Consider the following 20,692-nt stretch of genomic DNA (forward strand, 5'->3'; position numbering starts at 1 on the left):
ACACGAAGGCTGAATCATCAACAAAAGGTATTTTAAATGTTAAGAGGCAGCCTTATAATTTACTCTTCCAAATCATAGGGAACAAAAATGCTGCTTAGTGTTTACAAAAATCATGTGAGATCATCTTGGAAAATCTGACAAAGGGACAAGTTAGTGAGGCTGAGATCAACATGAAACCCATTTCCTTCGCACTTAGTTATTACAAGCCATATGCCACTGAAATAATTCAAAAAGATCTATCTATAAAACAATTGGATCATAATGGGAGATTGAAATTTCCATAAAGATTGAGGGATGAGGAATTGTTTAAGTTTTAAAGGCTATTTGAAACCTTGCACCGGAACTACACTCTAATGAGGGAAAAGATGAAAAGGGATTAAATGACAAGTAATGACCCAGATTTAGTTGACAATATGACAGCAGAAGATCATCTTACAAAGAGAAGCCCAACTCCACTCGATTTTATTAGCAACTGGACGAAGAATAGAATGTTAGAACCTAAGTATAAATTTTGAAGTCCTTTCTGAAGAAAGTGCAAAGGAAATTGAAAAGAAAAAAATGGCTCCTCCATTAATAGGTAAAGCTACAAAGTGGAAAATATCGAAGGAATTTTGTGACAGAACGTCATTCAGAGCAGTGTTGTCAGCAATCCAACTCAGGGCAGCATCAAGCAAAAACATAAAATTACTGAAATACAGGAAATGTAGCAGGACAGCAATAAAAATCAATGAAGGCACACTGAAACCAATAGAGATGTAAAGAATTTCAAGGGATCTTCAACAAAAATATTTTGTGATTATGGTAAAATTATGGGTTAGAGGAAATGTAAACCCTTTTATGATGAACACAAGCAAGGCTACAATCTAGAACAAGAAAAGGGCAGATGAAGTAAATATCTTTCACAGAAGCCGCAAAAACATTAACAGTATACATATATCCAAATCTATTTAGAGATGTCATTTTGTGGGTTTACACACTCAAAAAAAGTTACTTACAGAGAGATGATGAAGTAAAATGTGCAAATATTTATGGCCAAAAGTTGTGTTCAGAAAAATACTACAACAGACATGCAGGTTTAACCATAATTTCCCAGTGTTCTCCGAATTTAGAAATAATGGATTTTCACTAGAGAATGAAAATACTACTCTAATGCTTAAGGAAACAGGGAAAGAGAACTTGGGTGACTGTAGATTTACTGGTGTTATATCAATTGTGGTGAAAATACCCCATGCTACAGTCAGAAATAGTTTGGAGAGCATTTACGTCAGGATCTCTTCAGTGGTGGACACAGGTCATCTCTCGTTTGCAACCTGAAGCATGTAAATGAAAAGCAAATATTGAAATCAACGAAGATATACAGTCACTGCGAAGAAATTTCTTGACTACTTTGCCTGAATATGGCTTGGTCCATGAAGATAGGGACCTCTGAACAGGTGTACAGAAAAACATGCCAATGGGCAAGGCACAAGACCATAAGACAAAGGAGCAGAAGAAGGCCATTCGGCCCATCGAGTCTGCTCCGCCATTTTATCATGAGCTGATCCATTCTCCTATTTAGTCCCACTCCCCCGCCTTCTCACCATAACCTTTGATACCCTGGCTACTCAGATACCTATCAGTCTCTGCCTTAAATACACCCAATGACTTGGCCTCCACTGCTGCCCGTGGCAACAAATTCCATAGATTCACCATCCTCTGACTAAAAAAATTTCTTCACATTTCTGTTCTGAATGGGCGCCCTTCAATCCTTAAGTCATGCCCTCTCGTACTAGACTCCCCCATCATGGGAAACAACTTTGCCACATCCACTCTGTCCATGCCTTTTAACATTCGAAATGTTTCTATGAGGTCTCCCCTCATTCTTCTAAACTCCAAGGAGTACAGTCCAAGAGCGGACAAACGTTCCTCATATGTTAACCCTCTCATTCCCGGAATCATTCTAGTGAATCTTCTCTGTACCCTCTCCAACATCAGCACATCCTTTCTTAAATAAGGAGACCAAAACTGCCCACAGTACTCCAAAGTGAGGTCTCACCAGCGCCTTATAGAGCCTCAACATCACATCCCTGCTCCTATACTCTATTCCTCTAGAAATGAATGCCAACATTGCATTCGCCTTCTTCACTACTGACTCAACCTGGAGGTTAACTTTAAGGGTATCCTGTACGAGGACTCCCAAGTCCCGTTGCATCTCAGAACTTTGAATCCTTTCCCCATTTAAATAGTAGCCTGCCCGTTTATTTTTTCTGCCAAAGTGCATAACCATACACTTTCCAACATTGTACTTCATTTGCCACTTCTCTGCCCATTCTTCCAATCTATCCAAGTCTCTCTGCAGCCTCTCCGTTTCCTCAGCACTACCAGCCCCTCCACCTATCTTCGTATCATCAGCAAACTTAGCCACAAAGCCATCTATTCCATAATCCAAATCGTTAATGTACAATGTAAAAAGAAGCGGCCCCAACACTGATCCCTGTGGAAAACCACTGGTAACCGGCGGCCAACCAGAATAGGATCCCTTTATTCCCACTCTCTATTTCCTGCCAATCAGCCAATGCTCTATCCACATATGTAACTTTCCAGTAATTCCATGGGCTCTTATCTTGTTAAGTAGCCTCATGTGTGGCACCTTGTCAAAGGCCTTCTGAAAATCCAAATATACAACATCCACTGCATCTCCCTTGTCTAGCCTACTGGTAATTTCCTCAAAAAATTGTAATAGGTTTGTCAGGCGGGATTTTCCTTTAAGGAATCCATGCTGAGTTCTGCCTATCTTGTCATTTGCCTCCAGGTACTCTGTAACCTCATCCTTGACAATCGACTCCAACAACTTCCCAACCACCGATGTCAAGCTAACAGGTCAATAATTTCCTTTTTGCTTCCTTGCCCCCTTCTTAAATAGCGGAGTGACATTTGCAATCTTCCAGTCTTCCGGAACCATGCCAGAATCTATCGACTTTTGAAAGATCATCGCTAATGCCGCCACAATCTGCACAGCTACTTCCTTCAGGCTTTTCCTCCATGAACTGAATGAAGAAAATTTGATCAGGCTCCAGCCTGACTTGTCATATCCCCCCTCTCTGCAAACCATTCAAGAAATGCCTCTGGTCTGAGCAATAAAGCTAAGTCTATCACAATGTATCTTTTCTTCAGTTTGAGGTATATATCAAGGCAAAATCTGCATGGTGAAAACTTCAAAACGGCTACAGAAAAGCGAGAGAAGTTTTAATTTTTTTTGTAATATCGGCAGTTCTGTCCGAAAGGTAATGGAAATTCCTTTCTCAGATACAATTCCATCAGCAATCAAGTTGCCCAGAGGGAGGCCTCAGTGCGTTAAGCATCTTGACCTGTCTGCAAAAAAATGATATCATTTCTAATACAGGACATTGACTCTGTCTTACAATGTACAAACAAATGAAAAATTACCCAAACTCATAGTATAATAAGCACATACTAAACTAACCACTATCACATGGATCTCTGCAGTGAACAATTTATTTACATATTTATCTTTTAGTTAGCTGATATTTTTTCCTCTCTACTGCAATAGAGAGGACAAAATATCAGTACACTGCATTCCTGTGTTTTGAAAAGAATGTTGCCAATGGAGCTTGAAGGATTCTTTTTCATAACTCAAAAGCAGTTAGACACCTTGATTTCTTGACCAGAAGTATCTGTGGAATTAATGCAACACACTGCAGTTCATTTGACACAGAAAGCATACCAGATATAACATATAACCATATAACAATTACAGCACGGAAACAGGCCATCTCGGCCCTTCTAGTCCATGCCGAACTCTTACTCTCACAGTTGATGGCATTGTATTTTTTAACATCACGCCTTGAAAGTGCACATGGTTTTATCTGATCCGCAGCAGGAAACTGAAGGGAGAAAGGAGCCTGTAGGGAATATAACCCTGTTTGCACAAGGGTGGTGAGTTGTCACCATATAGAGAACAGCAATTGGAAAACTGGGTAGTGCAGCAGACTTGATCAACACCAATTTGAAATTATTGATGTGAAATTCACTGGCTGTGAAATGCTTTGTGACAGCTCAAGTGTATGGGAAGTTTTCAGTTTGATATTTTCTCATTTTTTTCTTTTGAATATGGATCAATTAGTATTAATTCAACCATCAATCATGATGTTATCCAAATAACGACTACAGTGTTGTCCATAGTGTTACAGAACACAGTATTACTAAATCAAACACCACCAGCCGCACTGACATCTCTACTCAAAAACATTTATAACGAACATTCGCGTCTACCAAACTGAATACCAGCTACTTATTGGAAATGATTTGCTCAGCTTGGCAAAGAGAACCAGCACACTCCTGCCAAATGAAATGATCAAAATTTACACCAAACTAAACACATGGAATTACTAAACAGAAAAATTATTTTAAAATTACTCACAAATCCCACCATTGCAAACCCTTGTCACAACATTCCCAAGCTTAATAGCAACAGCACAATATTTACAATATTTAGCAAATTGACCAATAAATGCTCAACAAACTGATCAAAACACAATCACCACACTTCTACAATCACATTTTAAACAACCTGTGCGGAGCTTGGCTATCTGGGCTCTGGCAAGTTCATATGTATCACATTTACACCTGGTTAGGTTCAATGATCTGATAGAGCATTTGAGCCTAGATCAGCATTTAATCCAGACGAGCATTTAAATACAGCTGAATGGCATGTTTTCCCTTATAATACCTATGGCAATGAGGGGCTAATTATAGAATAAGAGGCCCATGGTAGGTTTGAGTTAGTCATAGTGAAGTTTTAATTTTGTATTTTAGTAGATGTTTGAATGTATTAGCATAATGTATATTAACTTTTATCCTAAATAACAGTTAATGTAATCAAGGATTTCAGGAGTAGATGGCTGTCCTCTCACCATTACTGGTTGATCAGATTTTTCAATATGAAATACCAACACTTGTATTAGACTTCATTATGTCGGTAAAATCTTCTCATTGTAACTTGCATCCATACATAGCAACAAGATTGCCAGGGATCACACCTTCTCCTGATCCTCCACACATCATGTATTATGGAATCCTGTACCACATTCATGGGAACTAAAATCTCATGCTAAGTTTATTGACTAACAGGGAAATAACCAAAATGAATTTCTCTCATTACTAGAAAATACCAATACTTGTATTAGACTCCATCACCTTCTTAAGTGAGTTTCTTTCTTTAATGATGACAATCCTTCTGGTAAAGGTACACCCACAGTGTTGATGGGAAAGACATTCCAGGATTTAGACCAATAAACAATAAAGGGCCAGTGATAGACTTCAGTTAAATGATCAAAAAGTCTGAAATCAAGGAAACCTTCTTTCTACTGTGAAAATGTTATAAAACTGCTGATGTTGGCAATCCAATAAAACATAAAACACAGGTCAAGCAACAAAGAAAAGAAGTATTTTTGTGCTGATTTTCTCTTCAGGTACATATATACCTTGGCAATTTCCACACAAAGCTACTTTGTAAAAAAAGCAGAGAGCAGGATAAAATAGTTAAAATTGTATTAACCAATATTACTGGACCCCAGATTACATGAAACTGTATATTTACTACATGGCAAAATCACTATCTGCAGATTAACATTTGCTTAAACTTGAATAAAGATAATTACTTCAGTATCACAAATCAGAATCTTACACCTCCCAATCAAATAATGCTCAGTCAGTACTTTTACATGAACTGCAGTGGTTCAAGATAGCAGGTCACCACTTCTTTAGGTAGTCATACCATATGCAATTAGTGTCTGCTTGTTAACTAAATTACTCAATACTCACATTCTAGTTTAGTTTAGCTTTGCTACACCTGATATTTTAACTGAAAATTGATAGAAATGTAATTGACATGAAATGAAACCATGAACAATCCTCTCTACTCCTAAAGCAACTCACTCTGTGTTACAAATGAGAAACCCTAGTAAAATGTTGGCATTGGTCTGAGTTTGCTGAATGCATCAGAAATTAGGATTTAAGAGCAAGCTTTCCAAGAATGCCATCTTTTATGCCATTGTAGTCGAATCTGATTATGATAGGCACTATGCATTCTGTGACTGTGTTCATATTTTCAACCTGGCCACTGTCTCCCAGCAAGTCAAGGCATTTCTAGACAAAGCACTCCATAAAGTCTGAGTTGATGAATCAGATGATCTCAGCTAGGATGTTAACTTTTCTCTATATTCCCTGGGGTGGGATGCCTAAATTTCAAATACTGCATGATTACAGTGGCTGTTACTGCATTCAAGAGTGATGATTGTGTCCACCAATTGCTGGGTCACTAACTGAAGGGACTTGTATATGAGGGATCACCATACAAAACCATGCAGGAGTACCTTAATAGATCATTCCATTTGGAATAAGTTATGGGAAAAGCAAAAAATCTGCAGATTCAGAATATCTGAAATATAAACAGAATGAGCAAGAAATATTCAGCAAGTCGGGCAGCATCTGTGGAAAGAGAAACAGAGTCAATGTTTCAGGTCAATGACCTTTCATTAGAATTAGGAAGAAGTAACACTTCAAATTTTAGAGAAAGGGAAAAAGTGGAGAGAGCAAAGGACATACCTGTGCTAAGGTGAAGATCACGAGAGACTGACGAGCGTAAGTGGTTTTGCACATGTCTTGGTTTGCAGTCTTTCCACCACCCCCCCCCCCCACAAACATTTCTACAATTAATATATAATTTATATTCTGTGTGTCATCAGAATCTGTGTGCCTGTGATGCTGCTGAAAGCATGTAACAGTAACTTTGTAACTGTACCTCATTGTACTTGTGCATATGGCAATAAAAGTAGCCTGACCTAGGGTGGCTGAGAGAGGATGTGAAGGTTTCTTAAGTTTCAGTTTACCTCTTCAGGGATGCAAATAAAAGAAGATAAATGAGAATAGATGCGAAGGAAGACATTGCTTTCCTCATTTACAGCATTGAATTCTTACCTCCGGCTAGGTTTAGTCAAACGTCACCAACCTGAAACATAGACCGTTTTTTCTCTCCATTGATACCACCCAGCTTGCCGGGAATTCCTGGCATCTTCGGTCCTGGGATAAGTTAATTTATTTGACTCATCCATGCAGAAATTCAAGGGAATCAATCACTCATTCGCACAAGTTCATTATCATTGACCTGGTTCATTGAAAGAGTTATCTATTTATTCACATTTCCTGGTTCTAATCCCAAAACCCACTAATTTTTCCTGCCTGCTTCAAGCACTTACCCAATTTCCCTTCTTGAACTTATCATTGAAGCTGCTCCACTACATTTTCAGGCCACGTTTTACACATAGATTCGAGTTGCGCCAGCAAATAGCTTTCTTCACCTCGTTATCTGCTGTGTCTGCCAATTTCCTTAGTCGTGCTTCTAACATTTCTTTCTTAAAAATGTTGAACTTCAATATCATATCTCCTCTTAAAACATTCTAGTCTTGGGAAAATATTGTAGTCTCTATTCATAACTTAAGTCCCTCAACAACATCAGCAATGCCATGTAAATTAATTAGCTAACCAATTTTTTCCAACTGTCATTTACTGTGAATATAATTACTAGATAGAAGGAATCATTCTTTTTCCTTGTTATGCAAAAATGAAAGTGAAGAGCTGAGTTTCAAATATTTCTTCAAATACAAATTCCTTTCAAAGTGTGTCTCTATTAAATAGATCATTAAGTGAAGGAAACTCATTGTAAATATCATACTGATTAAAGAGCAGATTTGAGGATCAATATGGAATGTTGTATTACGGATGACAGGTACATTTCATATCTAAATTAATGAAATAGCAATTGATTCAAGAAGTAGACACTAGAAGGATCACTCATCACTTCCAGCTTGATCTAAACACACTCAATTCTCCTAGTTAATTATAGTTACTTAAGGTGATACAATGCTTTTCAAAGAGTTTTAAATTTTATATCAAATGCTTCTGATTTGACAAGACTGGGGCAAAACTGGCTTGTTGCGAATTACTGTAACAAATAGTGTTGATTGCTGCTTCAGTGTTGCATTGTCATGTAAAAACTCTCAAGAGGCACAGGCAAAATCCTGAGCACCAAATTGTTGATGACAATAGATTATTTGCCCTAATCACAATGGCAATAATTGATCTCATGGGAAAATAGCTACACTCCTGAAAAGAAGTGAAGAAGCATTATTTTGGTCTATCTGCGTATAATCTCTCAAAATAAATTATTTCTAGAATCTATTTTATTGCACTGAGTCTTGTGATTGGAAACACATCCCGAGCCTTCTGTCTCCTAGGAATTTCTGAGCGAGGTCTGAACTAATGTGCATCTTTATTCCTTAATATTGCCTTTCACTCGCCCCACCACTGGTAGCATTGTGTTCTGAATTTAACACACTTCTACCAGAATTTTGATTGTCACTATTTTACTCTGCAGTCATGCTCTGCTCTCCAAGGTATTTTCAATATTTTCTGACCATCTTCTGCTAGGGATTTGTTAGATTAAATATTATCTCTGTTTATCACTTGTACATATCAAAACATACAATGAAATGTATTGCTTGCATCAAATCAAATCGGTGAGGATTGTGCTGGGCAGCCCACAAATGTCATGACGCTTCCAACGCCAACATAGCATGTCCAAGACTTACTAACCCTAGTGGTACATCTTTGGATTGTATGAGGAAACTGGAGTACCCAAAGGAAGCTAAGGCAGGCAGATCATACAAATTCCTTACAGACACAGCAGGAATCAAACCCAGGTCACAAGTGCTGTAAAGCAATGTGCTCACCACTAGGTTACCATAACACCCATTACCTCACTGTCATATCCAAGCGTTGACAGGCACCTGTCACGTTTTCCTCAGCAGTCATTGAATAAACCTCCAGATCTGAGCCTGGCATACTCCTCTAATAGGAGCTTGCCAACTGTTTGTCCTCTTCTTCTGCTCCATTATCTTCACCCATGACATACACAGCAAGATGCTTAACCCCAAGACACCTCTGGGAAAGCCATGAACCTAATATCTATTGCTAGTGGACTGAGATCAGAGGAGAAATTGCACTTTCCAAAATTATCATGCATTGTCGTCTGAATAAAACACAACACCAATACTCAGTTCACAAACCAGATTCAAGAGAAGTGTTCTGCTGAATGTAATTGTCAACCTGAAATGCTAATGATGTTGAATCTCAGAGACACTCTGCCAACCAGTACAGACAAGTTGTGATAGGGTAATGGCTGGACTGAGGTTTTGATAAATGGACAAAACCTACCACCAGACCATGGTGTGGGGATACTGATATTGCCCCCAGTGCATATGTAGCTGTGTGTTCAGTGCAAAGTAAATGGACAGGAATTAAACCAGGCACCACCTATATACTCATCTCCATACTACTCCCTAACTTCAGACACAATTCTAACCAACCCCGCGCTCAATCAAAATCTTGTGCTCCACTGAGATTGGATTACTTCAAGTGACAGGGATATTGAGTTGGGTCTAAAAGGCAGCTTTGCAATTGAGTCTGTCTGTTCCTGTACAATGGGTTAGGGTTAGAGTTGCATGTGAATAGCTATTGAGGAATTCAATAATTTGATAATGTAAGCATTCACTTTTCTGTACCCATTTTACACCACCACTCAGTTCAGCTTTGTGCTATTACTGTGAACTAAAGTGACAAAAGGCACAAAAATTTGATTAAGATTGAACAGCACTCCGTAACCATAAGCAACATTTAATGAAATTGGATTGGTGCTCCACGGATGAATTAGTATTATGCGCTGAACTGCACTTGCATGCTCTTACCAGCTTCCCTGGAGACCTGCACAAACGCCTCCACTCCACTCTCCCCGTAGCTCCCTTCTGAAGCTAAAGTAGACACATAATTCCACCCCATAGCTTTCACTATGTCCACCATGGCCTGAGTCTGGTAGGAATCCGGAGGAACAACGCGTGAGAAGAAGGCATAGCTGCTGTTATCACTCAACTCGGGTGCAGTGGAGGCATAACTGATCTGTGGAATCTGAAGAAAAAGAAAGAAGAAAAAAAACTAATCATTCATTCAGCATGGAAAGTGCAATTGCTACTTTGCATCTTAATTTTCAGAAACTTCACTTTTAGGCAAGATAAATATGCACTGAAGGAGGAAGTGAAGTCAATCATGATAATCAAGTTATAATGATTGATGCAATTCATTTTTCTACTTGACTGAACATGAAGGCAGACCATTGACTGTAAGAACTTTTGCCATTCCCAAACAGAGGCAACTAACAGTGAAGAAATATGAAGGCCGGTATTTTAGTCAGGGGGAATGATGTGACTAAAGGAAAATTGGTTTGAACATACAGTATAAGACTCCGTTTCTTTTGAGAGAGACATATTGGAATAAACAGCATAGTCAGCTGCAATGGATGACTGCAACTCCAAAAGGTACTTTGGCTTGAAGACCTGCCATCAGTAAGGGAACAGCAGTGTTTCTGAATCTGGCCAGAAATCCATCCCTCAGCAAGACTGGAAAAGAATTTTCACCAATAGCAGACCCAAAACCAGAAAAGAAGTAAGTGTAGGCAGTGGTATTGTGCCATAAATGGTAACATTGCTAATTAAGAACCATGAGGATGTCAAAAATGGCAATTATTGGTTCTATCTCACAATAAAATGCAATGTTTTCAGAAATAATTCTATTGAAATAGAAAATAAACCTACATTTTGATTTTCATAATTTGTAATATTACTGAGGGAGTGAAGCACTTTTTCGATTTCTTCACAGAATATGGACAGGACAGGACCGGTGAATTCTACATCCCTATGATGAGGAAAGAATGAGTCAGCTGCACTGGTGGCTCTGGAGTCACATATAGATCAAATTACATTTCCTCCCTCAAGCCAATTAGTAAACCAAGTGTGGACTTTCTTTGACACAAGTGATTCTGAAGATGCTGGCAATCTTGAGCAACACACACAAAATGCTGGATGAACTCAGCAGGCTAGCCAGCATCTATGCAGAGGAATAAATGGTTGACATTCCAGGCTGAGACCCTTCATCAGGACTGAATTTTCTTTGGATGAGATTGCCAGTTCAAAGTTATGCGCATCTTTTGTTGGATAAAACAGAAAGCCAGGAGTTCCATGCTTGTTCTATAGTCTTAAATGGATATAAATTACCCTTAATAAATTCAAGTTTTCTTTCCCAATTCACACTGTTACGTACCCCGTAACTGGGTTGCCAAACCAGCAGAAATGGATCACTCAGTTGGAGTCTGGAGTACTAGAACTAAGAAAGTTTTATTACAGAAACAAGCAACACAGTAATCGAAAGGATAATAAATGCAACAGTTCAGTGATGATAAACACACATGTGCACAGAATTAAGATAACAGCATCAATCAAGCTCTATCGTTGTCTAGGGGTAAATGACCAATTTCAAAATGACTCAAAGTTCAGTCCAGTTTAGTAGTTCAGTTCGCAGTAATCGTTGCCATGGCGGTGGACAATGTGGGGGAAGAGAGACAGAATAGGAACAACTGATCATTCAGAACGGCTTCACTCACAGACCAGCGGGATGGCTCACAAACAGCTTTTGGGCAGGTCCTTGGTGATGTCACCTGAGGTCACCGACTGTGACCCCTCCTCCAGATGCGGTCGATCCTCTGCAGTGAACCCGGCACCCAGGCAAGGGCGGACACACACCGGGTTCCCGCTGATCGTACCTTTCCACCCTTGTCGTTGTCTGGGACTTCTCACCCACTCGTGAGAAGCGCACCGCTTCCAGGGTCTCGTTACCTCGGGTGGCGTGTGTGTCTGTCTTAGCGAACCTGTCCCTTTTTATCCCCCTGCTGGGGTATCGCCTGTCCATCACTTCAAACAGTTCAGGCTTCAAAGGGGGGAGCCGCTCCAGACAGCTCTTCCTCCCACATCCCTTCATTACACATCTCCAGACGCTGCTCCATTGTTCCTTATCTCTCCTTCCCCTGAGGGCAGGTGGCAGACCAACTGCTGATGCCACTGATGCTAGCCCAGGCCAGCAAACATCTTAATTTCATGTGTATTCTCGTAACACTTCCCCCCTTTAAGGATTTTTACCGGGAGGTAAAAATTACAAACATGACTACATTATCTGATACCTACACAATATACATCTTTAACAGTTATTTAGCTAATACAGAGAATTTGAAGCTGTCAACACCTTGACAGACAGTCATCACATTTTCTGTTCCTTTTACACGTGTTATTAATAATCCCTTAGACCAGGCTCCAACTCAGCAAACTTCATAGTGGCCAAAAACACTGATGAATTGCGACCAATGTAACCTCTCATTTGGTTTTTGTCCCGGACCACAACAACAAGGGTCGTCCCATTCCGACTCAATTTTCTCTCGCAAGGGCTTAGTAGGAGGGGGACGGGTATTGACCGCAGAGTTATTGCAAAACTTCCTGCAGTACCCCACCATCTCCAAAAGCCTTCTGAGGGCCCTCTTGTCTGTCGGGGTTGGGAGGTCAGCGATAGCCTGCACTGTAGCTTGCATCACTGCCAGCTGCCCCTGTGTCACCACAATTCCCAGGTAAGTGACATTCGCGTGGCCGAATTCATTTTTTCCAAGGTTCACTATCAAGCTGGCTTCAGACAGCCGTGTTAAATTGCCAATACACACCTCTGTGTTCATCAGCCCTTTAGTCACTGAATTACTCGAAAAATATGGGTGTTGTTTGCTTGGCCGCCCTATTGTAACCGACATAACCCAACGTCCCAGTTCTTTGCATTTCCTCGGGACAATCAAACACATGGGTGCGAGTCGTTTAATTACTCCTTCGGGGATTAAGGGAGAGACCTTATCAGTAGACCTGGCCAAAACAATAGCCTTCTCCCATCTGACCGATCCCATCCTAATCTTTTCAAAATGGTTTTTTCCTCTTATCAAGGGGCCCCTAGCTTCATTGATTTCCACGCTAACACCGACTAGGTTTGTTAGCATATCAAAAGCCGGTGACCGTCTCAGTTCGCGTCGGTCATGATCAATAACATTTTTCCCCCTGGGCAGCCGGTAACTCTCTTTCATGATTCCACCAACTGTTTCCTCCAGCACCGCAAAATGTCCACCGGGGGGTACCTCGTGGGCCATGTTAAAAACCTCATCCCCATAACTCTTTTGCACCACCCCCCATTCCTCATCTGCGGATGCTGTACTTGATTTCCCTTTCTTCCTTAGCACTTCCTCATCCGCACAATAGCCTACTAGTTCCCTTGTCAAGGCTGTGTCAGAGAGAGCTGTCTCGGCCAAAACCATCAGCCCCTCGTCTCGCTCTTGCGTCTGCACAAATTCTTTCCTGGCTACTGCTACGTCCGTCCCAGCTCCCTCACTACCTCTTATCTCACTACACCCTGTCTCATACAAGGTTGGCAGAAATGTTTCAGCCAAATTCACCATCGCGGGCGCCCCGCTCCATGCTGGCAGGCTGACCCGTCAATCTCACGACTGGGAACACGATTCCTCCGGCGATGTCATTACCGAGCAAGACTTCCACGTCTTTCATCGGTAATTCGGACCTCACCCCGATCGTGACTAGTCCAGAGACCAGGTTGCTCTGTAAATGTATCTGGTGCAAAGGGACTGACTCTGTCCCTTCCCCAACACCTTTGACCTCTACCTCCCCAGTCTGGGTCTCTGAGCTAAACTCTAATACACTCTTCAGTATTAGTGACTGACACGCTCCCGTGTCTCTCCAGATCCGCACTGGAACTGGTTTTAACCTCTTTTTCACTGACACCAGTCCGGCCGAGATAAACCTCTCGCGCCCTTCCTGGACTTTTTCAGACCTGTCCTTCCCTAGCGGTTCGCTTAACAGCTCGATACAGCCATTCAAAATTTCCGCTTTTCCTTTCCCCGTCTCCTTCCTTGGGGCAAAGCACCTGGACGCAAAGTGTCCGACTTTCCCACAATTATAACAGACGACCCCAGGAGACTTCCTACCAGACTGCTCCCGGTCTACCTTATCCTTTTCACTAGTCCCCGGCTTACTTTCTGACTTTTCCGGTGGACTCTCCCCGCCGTCCTGACTACCCTTCTGGTAGCCTTTACTCGGGGCAACCTTCATTTTATGCGTCAACGCATACTCATCCGCTAACTTAGCAGTTGCGGCTAACGTGGCTGCCTCTTTCTCATCGAGGTAGGGTCTCATACCCTCAGGGACACAACCTTTAAACTGCTCAATCAGAACCAGTTGCAGCAGTCTGTCGTAATCCCCCTCTACCCCTTTCGAGGCGCACCAACGCTCACAATATGTTTGCATCTCACGAGCAAACTCCAAATACGTGCGGTCCCACCGCTTCCTCGCATTCCGGAACCTCTGCCGGTATGCCTCCGGGACCAACTCATAAGTCCTGAGGATGGCCTCCTTCACCACCTCATACTTCTGGGCATCTTCCGGGGATAAAGCGGAGTAAGCTTGTTGGGCTTTCCCTTTCAGTACACTCTGAAGTAAGACAACCCACTTATCCCTCGGCCATTCCTGACTTATAGCTACTTTTTCGAAGTGGAGAAAGTACCGATCCACATCGGTATCGTCAAATGGGGGAACCAGCCTAACCTCCTGGGTCGCCCGGAACCCTCCACCTTGGTTCGGCACGAGCCCCTGCTCGGCCCTTATCTTTAACTTCTCCAGCTCAAATTCCCTTTCCCTCTGTTTCTCCTCTCTCTCCAACTGTCTGTCCCTCTCTCTCTCTTCTCTCTCCAACTGTCTGTCCCTCTCTCTCTCTTCTCTCTCCAACTGTCTTTCTCTCTCTTGCCTTTCTACCTCTTTCTCTCTCTCCCGCCTTTCTAACTCTCTCTCTTTCTCCTGCCTTTCTAACTCTCTCTCTTTCTCCTGCCTTTCTAACTCTCTCTCTTTCTCCTGCCTTTCTAACTCTCTCTCTTTCTCCTGCCTTTCTAACTGCCGTACCCGGAACTCGTGCTCGAGTCTCAGTTTTTCAAGCTGTACCTGTACCGCGTCTCCAGCAGGTTTTTCAATAGACACCTCCCCCAGCTCACCTTGGGGAAACACACCTTTAGATACATAGTGCTCTACAATAGCTCTGTGTATCTCCTCTCTCCTCATTGTCGACTTCACCTTAGCAAGATTCACCCGTTTTGCCACAGCTATCAATTCCGATTTCCTGGCATCCTCTAATGCCTCCAAGGTCGGCGCCTTTATAAATTCCTCAACCTCCATTTCTGCTGTTTGTCTTTTCTTTCTTTCGGGAATTTTAACCCAATCAATTTACTCCGTCCCAAATTTAGCGTTCAAAATCGCGGACGAGAACCCCACTTATGTTACGTACCCCGTAACTGGGTTGCCAAACCAGCAGAAATGGATCACTCAGTTGGAGTCTGGAGTACTAGAACTAAGAAAGTTTTATTACAGAAACAAGCAACACAGTAATCGAAAGGATAATAAATGCAACAGTTCAGTGATGATAAACACACATGTGCACAGAATTAAGATAACAGCATCAATCAAGCTCTATCGTTGTCTAGGGGTAAATGACCAATTTCAAAATGACTCAAAGTTCAGTCCAGTTTAGTAGTTCAGTTCGCAGTAATCGTTGCCATGGCGGTGGACAATGTGGGGGAAGAGAGACAGAATAGGAACAACTGATCATTCAGAACGGCTTCACTCACAGACCAGCGGGATGGCTCACAAACAGCTTTTGGGCAGGTCCTTGGTGATGTCACCTGAGGTCACCGACTGTGACCCCTCCTCCAGATGCGGTCGATCCTCTGCAGTGAACCCGGCACCCAGGCAAGGGCGGACACACACCGGGTTCCCGCTGATCGTACCTTTCCACCCTTGTCGTTGTCTGGGACTTCTCACCCACTCGTGAGAAGCGCACCGCTTCCAGGGTCTCGTTACCTCGGGTGGCGTGTGTGTCTGTCTTAGCGAACCTGTCCCTTTTTATCCCCCTGCTGGGGTATCGCCTGTCCATCACTTCAAACAGTTCAGGCTTCAAAGGGGGGAGCCGCTCCAGACAGCTCTTCCTCCCACATCCCTTCATTACACATCTCCAGACGCTGCTCCATTGTTCCTTATCTCTCCTTCCCCTGAGGGCAGGTGGCAGACCAACTGCTGATGCCACTGATGCTAGCCCAGGCCAGCAAACATCTTAATTTCATGTGTATTCTCGTAACAACACATACCAGCCATTTGATCCCTGCTGTTTAGAGGCCTTGTTGCAGACAAATTGGCAATAATCTCCACTATTTGAATGTACAGTTCTTTGAGACATGACTAAGGACATAGAAAGCACCCTTCACATTTGGCTGAAAGATTTGATAGTGAGCAGTGAAGAAACTTATGAAGCTTCAAGAACACCCGCCAGAGACAAATAAGATTTCAAATTTAATCTTCAGTCTGCACTAACTTTAGCAATGTTGACGTACTCGGATGTATATGTCTCAAAATGTGCAATAATTGCCCCCTTTAACCTGGGGTTGTTAAACATAGAAACATAGAAAATAGGTGCAGGAGTAGGCCATTTGGCCCTTCGAGCCTGCACCGTCATTCAGTATGATCATGGCTGATCATCCAACTCAGAACCCTGTACCGGCCTTCCCTCCATACCCCCTGATCCCTTTAGCCACTAGGGCCATATCTAACTCCCTCTTAAATATAGCCAATGAACTGGCCTCAACTGTTTCCTGTGGCAGAGAATTCCACAGATTCACCACTCTCTGTGTGAAGAAGTTTTTCCTAATCTCAGTCCTAAAAGGCTTTCCCTTTATCCTCAAACTGTGACCCCTCGTTCTGGACTTCTCCAACATCGGGAACAATCTTCCTGCATCTAGCCTGTCCAATCCCTTTAGGATTTTATACGTTTCAATAAGATCCCTCCTCAATCTTCTAAATTCCAACGAGTATAAGCCTAGCTCATCCAGTCTTTCATCATATGAAAGTCCTGCCATTCCAGGAATCAATCTGATGAACATTCTTTGTACTCCCTCTATGGCAAGGATGTCCTTCCTCAGATTAGGGGACCAAAACTGCACACAATACTCCAGGTGTTGTCTCACCTTGTACAACTGCAGTAGTACCTCCCTGCTCCTGTACTCGAATCCTCTTGCTATAAATGCCAGCATACCATTCGCCTTTTTCACCACCTGCTGTACCTGCATGCCCACTTTCAATGACTGGTGTATAATGACACCCAGGTCTCGTTGCACCTCCCCTTTTCCTAATCGGCCACCATTCAGATAATAATCTGTTTTCCTGTTCTTGCCACCAAAGTGGATAACCTCACATTTATCCACATTAAATTGCATCTGCCAAGAATTTTCCCACTCACCTAACCTATCCAAATCACCCTGCATCCTCTTAGCATCCTCCTCACAGCTAACACTGCCGCCCAGCTTCGTGTCATCCGCAAACTTGGAGATGCTGCATTTAATTCCCTCATCCAAGTCATTAATATATATTGTAAACAACTGGGGTCCCAGCACTGAGCCTTGCGGTACCCCACTAGTCACTGCCTGCCATTCTGAAAAGGTTCCGTTTACTCCCACTCTTTGCTTCCTGCCTGCCAACCAATTCTCTATCCACATCAATACCTTACCCCCAATACCATATGCTTTAAGTTTGCACACTAATCTCCTGTGTGGGACCTTGTCAAAAGTCTTCTGAAAATCCAAATATACCACATCCACTGGTTCTCACCTATCCACTCTACTAGTTACATCCTCAAAAAATTCTATGAGATTCGTCAGACATGATTTTCCCTTCACAAATCCATGCTGACTTTGTCCGATGATTTCACCGCTTTCCAAATGTGCTGTTATCACATCTTTGATAACTGACTCTAGCAGTTTCCCCATCACCGATGTTAGACTAACCGGTCTATAATTCCCCAGTTTCTTTCTCCCTCCTTTTTTAAAAAGTGGGGTTACATTAGCCACCCTCCAATCCTCAGGAACTAGTCCAGAATCTAAAGAGTTTTGAAATATTATCACTAATGCATCCACTATTTCTTGGGCTACTTCCTTAAGCACTCTGGGATGCAGACCATCTGGCCCTGGGGATTTATCTGCCTTTAATCCCTGCAATTTACCTAACACCACTTCCCTACTAACATGTATTTCCCTCAGTTCCTCCATCTCACTGGACCCTCTGTCCCCTACAATTTCTGGAAGATTATTTATGTCCTCCTTATTGAAGACAGAACCAAAGTAATTATTCAATTGGTCTGCCATGTCCCTGCTCCCCATAATCAATTCACCTGTTTCTGTCTTCCATGCTTCTGACTGCCATTTCAAAGACAATATGATCAGTGACCATGAATAGAGGGGAGATGGATAGTAACCAGCCTGTAAGCTCCCTTTTAGTTAGACAATGACACACAGTTATAGCAAAGAAGCAGATTATGCCCTCAAAACACACTAGCAGAGCAATTCACTCATTTCATACCTCAATCATTTCTTGCAACTTATTTTATACTATACATTTACCCAATTGCCATTTGAAGGTCATAATAGCACCTGCCTCCACATCTCCAGGAAATAGTCATAATCATAGTCATAGTCATAGTCATAGTCATACTTCATTGATCCTGGAGGAAGTTGGTTTTCGTCATGCAATGCAGGTTCCAACCAATGTAAAAATTACTTTCCTAATTCATTCTTAATTCTCTTCACTTTATTTTATAACTATGACCTTTACTTCTCAACATCAAAGTGAACAACTTCCTACAATCCATTTTATGTAGACTGTTCCTTTTATATACATACATCTGTCAAATCACTCCTCAGTCTTCTCCACTGAATGTATCCCCAGTCTTTATCATCTGTCCTAGTGACTGTAGTCCCTTAGACAGGAATCCGTCCCATAAATCTCTTCTGGGTTCTCTAATATTTTTCCTGATAATGTAATAAACAGAATTGAAGATAATACTCTAATAGAAATCAAAACAGTATTTAGTGAAGGTTCATGATAATTTCTCTTTTATGCATGCTGCCTTTTATAATGAAATCACAGATGTACCTGTAACACAAGCTAGAACAGAACAGCCACTCAGTGAAATAGAAGAACAAGCCATTCACCCTTTTGTTTAATAACTCTGCATCATTGACTCCTTGTAGCTCCACATCCTTAACAAAAATATGTTATACCTTGAAGCAAGTAGTCAGGTTCTTCACAACACACACAAAATACTGGAGGAGTCCTGCTGAAGGGTCTTGGCCCAAAGCATCGACTGTACTCTTTTCCATAGATGCTGCCTGGCCTGCTAAGTTCCTCTAGCATTTTGTGTGTGTTGCTTGGATTTCCAGCATCTGCAAATTTTCTTTTGTTTGAGTCAGGTTCTTAAATTAGGATAATCCAAAAAGAAAAGAGTAAGGTGGCAGAAGGAGGGACATAGAGGACGTACTGAAGGCGAGTTTGTGAAAATTGAAGTTTAACGTACACTGCACACAATCACCTCCAAACAAAAACTTGTGAATTGCATTTTACAATTGGATCTTGCCAGTAAACGCTAGTGAAATTGTGATTTCCACATGCGTGGTCAAAGGCAGAAGACACTAACTTGCTTTATAGTTTAAGTAGGCACATCTTTCACAATTCTTCATTGCTGGACTCCTCAAGAAGCCCAGTGGCAGAGCTTGATAGCATCAAGATTGCTTAGCGTTCACACTGGAGCATCAGCTCTCAGATCCTGCATAACGTTAGACATGTTGCAAGATCTATTGGCCAATTCATTACAGAGGATTCAGCAGGGCTATGGAAAAGAAAATAAAGTGGTCAAGTTCCATTTGTTTTAGTAAATTCTATTTAGCTTATTGGTTGCAATTTTCTGTGTTTTTGGTTAATTATGATTTTTAAAAATAAACTATTTTTAGTAATTATTTACTCTATCTTTAACTGTTAAGTGTCTGAATTTGCTGTTGTTCAGTCGTTGAGTCCGATTCTTTGTGGCCTCATGAGCACCTGCACACCAAGCCTTCTTGTTGGAAACTGCCTCTCTAAGATCCCCCAAGGTTGTACACATTGTCTGAGTAATATTATCTTTCCATCGTAGCCTCTGTCATCCGTTCCTTCTTTGTCTTCTCCTTTCTCTTTCAATGCGAGAGGTTCAAGCAAGGAGTGAAAATAGCTGGCAACTGCAGGTGGATACCAAGATGTACCTTTAACATCTGATCCATTTTTTCTGTTCTGCAAATACAATTGCATAACAGCAGTTGCAAATCTCACCAGCCTCAACAGTTCTAACACTCCAATTGTTGTTAATTGAACCAAAAATGCAACTTACTGCCTACCAAAGTTTTGAAAACAAAATAATGCCAGACACATTCAGGTTCAGGCAGCATCTATGGGGTGAGAAACACGATTAGTGCTTCAGGTCAAAAACCCTTCAGCTTTGAAGAAGGTGAATCTGAACTCTCTCACTCCAGTAGCATTTCCACACAACAGAAGACAGTATCAAGATGAAAGTTACGATTCAAATCAGAGAGTATTATAACATTATTGAACTGTTTATCCTGTTGAGATCAGGGATCTAACGGATGAATTTAGTTCCAATACAGCTAGATCAATATGGTTTAATTCAATCAACAAAAACACACAGGCTTGGGTCCTACTCTGGCATTTTTAGCAAAATTGACTTGCAATCAGACAACTCCACATATATGAAGATGGTATGTCATGCACAAAGCAAATTATATGTTCCAAAAGTACAT

The 20,692-nt window shown here is 41.7% G+C and overlaps 1 protein-coding gene across 2 annotated transcripts in view; it reads right to left on the bottom strand.

Annotated features, from left to right (window-relative positions):
• Positions 1-20,692, bottom strand: part of LOC134356766 (metabotropic glutamate receptor 7-like) — an 854,194-nt gene that overhangs the window by 593,430 nt on the left and 240,072 nt on the right. For both annotated transcript variants that reach the window (XM_063067868.1, XM_063067869.1), the window contains exon 2: positions 9,804-10,020. In XM_063067868.1, the coding sequence (XP_062923938.1) occupies positions 9,804-10,020 (217 nt within the window). The remainder of the gene's footprint in view (positions 1-9,803; positions 10,021-20,692) is intronic.

This window comes from Mobula hypostoma, chromosome 15 (assembly GCF_963921235.1).
Source record: "Mobula hypostoma chromosome 15, sMobHyp1.1, whole genome shotgun sequence".
In the NCBI taxonomy this organism is placed as follows: Eukaryota; Metazoa; Chordata; class Chondrichthyes; order Myliobatiformes; family Myliobatidae; genus Mobula; species Mobula hypostoma.